The 1,356-nt window shown below is 38.9% G+C and overlaps 1 protein-coding gene across 1 annotated transcript in view; it reads right to left on the bottom strand.

The window, feature by feature from the left end:
- LOC138973469 (streptococcal hemagglutinin-like) overlaps positions 1-786 on the bottom strand; it is a gene marked incomplete in the record, with an annotated part of 24,297 nt that extends 23,511 nt beyond the window's left edge. The window contains 1 exon segment of the mRNA XM_070346186.1: positions 107-786. Within this exon segment, the coding sequence (XP_070202287.1) occupies positions 107-167 (61 nt within the window).
- Between the last annotated feature and the right edge of the window lie 570 nt (positions 787-1,356).

Genomic DNA, 1,356 nt, shown 5'->3' with positions numbered 1-1,356 from the left:
CTCTCTCTCTCTCTCTCTCTCTCTCTCTCTCTCTCTCTCTCTCTCTCTCTCTCTCTCTCTCTCTCTCTCTCTCTCTCTCGCGCCCGCACAATCGTAGTATACATACCTCTTCTCTTAATGAAGATCCCGACGGCAATGCAAAGAGCAAGGAGCAAGACGAATCCCATCGCACCAAGGAGTGTGAAGAATTGAAGTTTCCATTGGGTGTTGATGTTTGTATCACCACGGGATACCGTTACTTGTGAACATGAAATTGACCGTTAGATGAAAGCCGAGGTAGGTGGTTAGTTTCAAGAAGAATAAATACTAGAATAATTATTGTTCATAAGGCTGAGTTTTCGTTAGGAATCAAATTTTTCTATAGCACAATAATCGACATAAAGCACAAAAAACACATCACAGACACACACAGACGTTTGCTTGAAACTCTCTCGGCAGTTTTAAAAGGGAGCAAAACTATATAGGCCTTAGAGAAATAATTTAATCTTGTGTAGGCACATTTTATCAAATTACCATTTTGAAACAAAACTAGAAATGCAATTGAACCTTTTTTATGTCCACAATAATACAATTTATTAAAGCGGGTTGCGTAAAGCAATGTGAATAATATTGAGTCAAAATGTTGGCCAAACGTCGAAACTGAATATATGCTAAATCCCCTTTCACCATGACTTAGCTAAACAATTATGTTGACACATTTTGCAACCACAATTTTTTTTTTAGATGTTATGCAATGATCCGGAAACAGTTTTAAACTCGACATAGGATTGTTCACTGGTGTCGAAACAAAATCATGACTTCGCATGTCAACAGACAAATGATTGATACATGTACAGGCAAATTTTCCGCAAACTGTCTAGCCCTGTAAACACGCTTGATAATTTTATGATGGTTTATGTGCCACAGCGATGCCCAGCCAAGCGTGACCGGCCATGACTACTGTCAGTGCAAAACAGCGTGAAAGTTCAATTTTGTTTTCATGTTTGTCATGACTAGCCAATTTACGCCAGGAGTAACATGTAAATAAAACTTCGGCAGTACCTGTATCAATCATTTTTGTTCTGAAGACATGTGAAGTCACGATTTTTTTTTTTACCCAAGTGAACATTCAAATGACGGGTTTTAAAACTGTTTCCAGATCAATGCATAACATCTGAAAAAGATACCTGTACAAATGTACTTGAAGTATATGTAGCATCACGCCGTATAGTCGGCTATACCCAGGGCGCGCTGACGCCAAGTGTTAACATAGCAGTGTCACCAACTTCACGGCAAATGTACAGTTGGCGGCGAAAAAACGCAACTCCTTCGCGTCCACTGTTGAATGTGATTTTTCGTAATTTTCCAATTTTCATA

This window comes from Littorina saxatilis, linkage group LG8 (assembly GCF_037325665.1).
Source record: "Littorina saxatilis isolate snail1 linkage group LG8, US_GU_Lsax_2.0, whole genome shotgun sequence".
Lineage (NCBI taxonomy): Eukaryota > Metazoa > Mollusca > Gastropoda > Littorinimorpha > Littorinidae > Littorina > Littorina saxatilis.
This window is presented reverse-complemented; position numbering and strand designations above follow the sequence as displayed.